Source organism: Sinocyclocheilus anshuiensis, unplaced genomic scaffold (genome assembly GCF_001515605.1).
Source record: "Sinocyclocheilus anshuiensis isolate Anshui unplaced genomic scaffold, SAMN03320099.WGS_v1.1 scaffold1642, whole genome shotgun sequence".
In the NCBI taxonomy this organism is placed as follows: Eukaryota; Metazoa; Chordata; class Actinopteri; order Cypriniformes; family Cyprinidae; genus Sinocyclocheilus; species Sinocyclocheilus anshuiensis.
This window is the reverse complement of record NW_015544316.1, coordinates 86,017-90,163: the sequence shown is the minus strand read 5'-3', so window position 1 is coordinate 90,163 and position 4,147 is coordinate 86,017. Positions and strand designations below refer to the sequence as shown.

General features: G+C 42.1%; 1 protein-coding gene across 1 annotated transcript in view; it reads left to right on the top strand.

Annotated features, from left to right (window-relative positions):
* LOC107698126 (SLIT and NTRK-like protein 5) overlaps window positions 1–3,919 on the top strand; it is a 5,346-nt gene extending 1,427 nt beyond the window's left edge. The window contains exon 2 of the mRNA XM_016499057.1: window positions 460–3,919. Within this exon, the coding sequence (XP_016354543.1) occupies window positions 517–3,120 (2,604 nt within the window). The 5' untranslated portion in view covers window positions 460–516 and the 3' untranslated portion in view covers window positions 3,121–3,919. The remainder of the gene's footprint in view (window positions 1–459) is intronic.
* Window positions 3,920–4,147: the final 228 nt, after the last annotated feature.

Sequence of the window (4,147 nt, the reverse complement as noted above, 5' to 3'; positions counted from 1 at the left end):
CCCCCCCCCCCCCTTCTTCGTTCTCTCCTCAGTGTCTTTATAAATGAGCCTGAGTGCCTTGATCAAATGTGGTTGTATTTAAAATATCATGAAAATTACATAATACACATGATGTATTGTATTGACTAAATCAATGCATTTTTTATAGAAGGCGTTGATTAAGTTTGGTGTGAGAATATCCTGATAATATTCAACACAGATAGCCTACAAATTACATTGAATTCATTTAAGACCTCTTGCATTGCAAAGTTTAGGCTAAAGAACATTGCACATTGCTTATTTATATCAGCATCTGCTTTTGCATTGAGTAGGAACAATTTACTTTACATAAATGGGAAGGATCCTGCTAATTTTTCATTGAGATATTGGCATAACATTAAGGTCCACCATATGTAGTTTTCAGATGTAGAGAGTGCATGTTCATGTAACAGACATTCATTACGTCTTTTCCTTTTCTAGATGACGCCCCAAACTACAACTGCACTACCGTGAGCTGGGCCATTCCTGCACAAGAAAATGCATATCTGGATACTGAAAATATTATTACTGGTTGCCACATCTCTGAGTCTGGTTGAGATGTATGACAATTATGGAGATATCTGTAAGAATTTGTGCACTTGCGAGGAGAAGGAAGGCATTCTGACGGTCAGTTGTGAGAACAGGGGCATTGTGAGACTGTTGGAAATAAGCCCAGTGCATTTTTCTATGTACCATCTTTTGCTGACAGGTAATTTGCTGAAAAGATTATCTGTCAATGACTTCATCAACTATACAGGTGTTACTATTTTGCATTTAGGTAATAATGACATATCTGAGGTGGAGACCGGGGCATTCAATGGACTCCAGGGATTAAAGAGATTACATCTGAACAATAACAAAATAGACATTCTTAGGGATGAAACTTTCGTTGGACTTGAGAGCCTAGAATACCTTCAGATAGACTATAATTTTATTAGCACTATTGAACCTAATGCTCTGAGCAGGCTTCATCAACTGACTGTGCTGATTCTCAATGACAACTTGTTGTCCTCTCTGCCCACAAACATTTTCCGAAATGTGCCCTTGACACACCTGGATCTTAGGGGCAACCGCTTAAAAATGTTCCCTTACATTGGCCTTTTGGAGCATATGGATAAAGTAGTGGAATTACAGCTTGAGGAAAATCCTTGGAATTGTTCTTGTGAGCTCATTGCGCTTAAGGCTTGGCTGGAGAGCATCGCCTACACAGCTCTGGTGGGGGAGGTGGTTTGTGAGACTCCTTTCAGGCTCCATGGCAGGGATCTGGACGTGGTCTCAAAGCAGGAACTGTGTCCCAGAAGGGCCATATCAGAGTATGAGATGCGCCCTCCACCCCCGCTCAGCACCAGCAGCTATTTCCAGACCACGCCGGTGGCCGTGACGGCATCGGTCACATCTTCAGCTGTCCTGCGATCCTCATCTAGGCCAACCAAGGGCACTCGCCAATCCAGCAAAACCAAGTCCAAGCCCACTTCTCGAATCCCAGCAAACCCCTACAACTACGGGCCCATCATTGCTTTTCAGACCAAATCTCCCGTGCCTTTGGACTGCCCCACCACCTGTACATGCAATCTGCAAATCTCTGACCTGGGGCTAAATGTCAACTGCCAGGAAAGGAAGATCGAAAACATATCAGATCTGAAGCCCAAGCCATACAATCCTAAAAAGATGTACCTCACAGGGAATTACATCCCTGTCATACGTAGATCTGACTTTGTGGAGGCTGAGGGACTGGATTTATTGCACCTGGGAAACAATCGGATAGCACTCATACACGACAGAGCCTTTGGGGATTTAATTAACCTACGTAGGCTGTACTTGAATGGCAATTTGATTGACAGACTCACAGCAGATATGTTTTTTGGGCTAAAAAGTCTGCAGTACTTGTATTTAGAATATAATAAGATTCGAGAGATTGTAGGTGGCACCTTCAGCTTTGTGCCCAACCTTCAGCTACTTTTTCTCAATAACAATCTTTTAAAAACATTGCCAGGAGGCATCTTCTCTAGTCTGTCTCTCTCCCGCCTCAACCTTCGCAGCAACCACTTTCAAAACCTGCCTGTGAGTGGAGTTCTGGACCAACTGAAATCACTGGTTCAGATTGACCTGTTCGAGAACCCTTGGGATTGCTCCTGCGATGTGGTTGGCATGAAGATCTGGTTGGAGCAGCTGAACACTGGAACAGTGGTCAACGACATCAAGTGCGTGACTCCCAAGCGGCTTGCAGGAGAGGATATGCGGGTCATCCCTTCTGAGCAGTTATGTCCAGATTACTCTGACATCATTGTGTCCACCATGGTTCCTTCCAAGGAGCCTTCAGTAGACAGGATCACCACCACGGAGACACCCCAGAGGTTTAACACCCCTCCCAGTAATGTTCCTTTGTCTGTCCTCATTCTCAGCCTCCTTCTTGTTTTCATTATGTCGGTCTTTGTGGCAGCCGGCCTATTTGTGGTGGTGATGAAGAGGCGTAAAAAGTCTCAGAGTGACCATACCAGCACAAACAATTCAGACGTGAGCTCCTTCAACCTGCAGTACAATCTCTATAGCAATCACTCTGTCCCCAAGGTCAAGGCCCCAGCGGGTCACGTCTATGAGTACATCCCACATCCGTTAGGTCACATGTGCAAAAACCCAATCTACAGGTCCCGGGAAGGGAATGCTGTGGAGGATTACCCAGATCTGCACGAACTCAAGGTCACCTACAGGAGTAATGCTGAGGAGGACCAGAAGGTCACCTTGAGGAGCCCCAATTACACAGTGAGCACCATTGAGCCTCGTGAGCAGCCATCCCCCATTCAGGATGCAGAACACTTCTTCAGAGGGATCCTGGAGCCGGATAAATCCCCTTCGACAGCGGGCAGCAGGTTTGAATATAAGTACACTGGCCCCGTCCCGTACACATACCAACCAAACTTCGACGTCAGGCGCCAGTTCTTACATCCTGAAGGAATACGAGAGACTATGATATATGGTACAGTACCAAGTACTGTGTTTGTGGAGCCCAATAGAAATGACTATTTGGAACTAAAGGCAAAACTTCAAATAGAGCCGGACTACCTCGAAGTTCTTGAGAAACAGACAACACAGAGCCAGTTTTAAATCTCGGTCTATCTATAAATGCAGTAGAAGCATTTTTCCCCTTACACTGAATCAAACTGGAGTGTGCCTTGGCACAATATATACCAACTTAAAGATGAAAAAAAATCCAAAACCTTCAGAGGGGTGTGCCGAACTATGTTACTTTAATTTCAGAACCATGTGGCATTACAGAAATAACTAAGAATGAAAATAAATAAATAGAGCTTGCGGAACTTGGATGAAAGCACGATATAAAACTGGCAATGCAAAATCTATTTTTTTTAAGTCAATGATTGAATACGCATAAATCTAAGTGTACAGGTTAATCGCGCCCAAATACATTTTCAGGAATATAATCATACAGATATTGTGAATTTAAGGGGGTCAGGGAAGGGTTTCACATACAAGAACAAAAGAAAAACAAATTCTGACAGCAGCGCATCCAATCGAGCAGGACAATTTCTCTGCTTTAGTCTGTAAGTAAGTACTGTACTTATTGGTATACTCTTTGCCATGTATTTTCACAATTTTTTCACTGCTCATCAATATTATGTGTGTCATGTCTCATGATTCTCTGTAAGAACATTTTGTTTGTAGTTTCCGATCACTTCCTGTAGCTTGCATTGTACAAGTGGCTTTTTTTTTCAGCAGTGGCACACCCCAATGTCAAAGAGAGACTTTGCATCATTTATCGATTTCAAAGGAAAAGTGTCTTTATATGCTGTCTGCACTTTTTTGAAGATGAAAGGCCACAGGGTCTTCCGAGCTAACATTAGAAGAAATATTATATATTAAAAATGAATATGTGTATTCATTCTTAATATGTATTTTTAATGTTATATCAAAATTCATAAATAATAATTGAAGTAATAATTATGTTGTGTAATACTGATATTTTAATGTAACACCTATTTTTATACAAGCATTCGCAAATTCTCTTTCCCTTATCTTTTCATGGTTTTGATTGCGTTGCACTTATTGCACTATATTGACCAAAATATGTTTATGTCATCAATAAATATGATGTCCAGTTCTTATAGATCTTTGT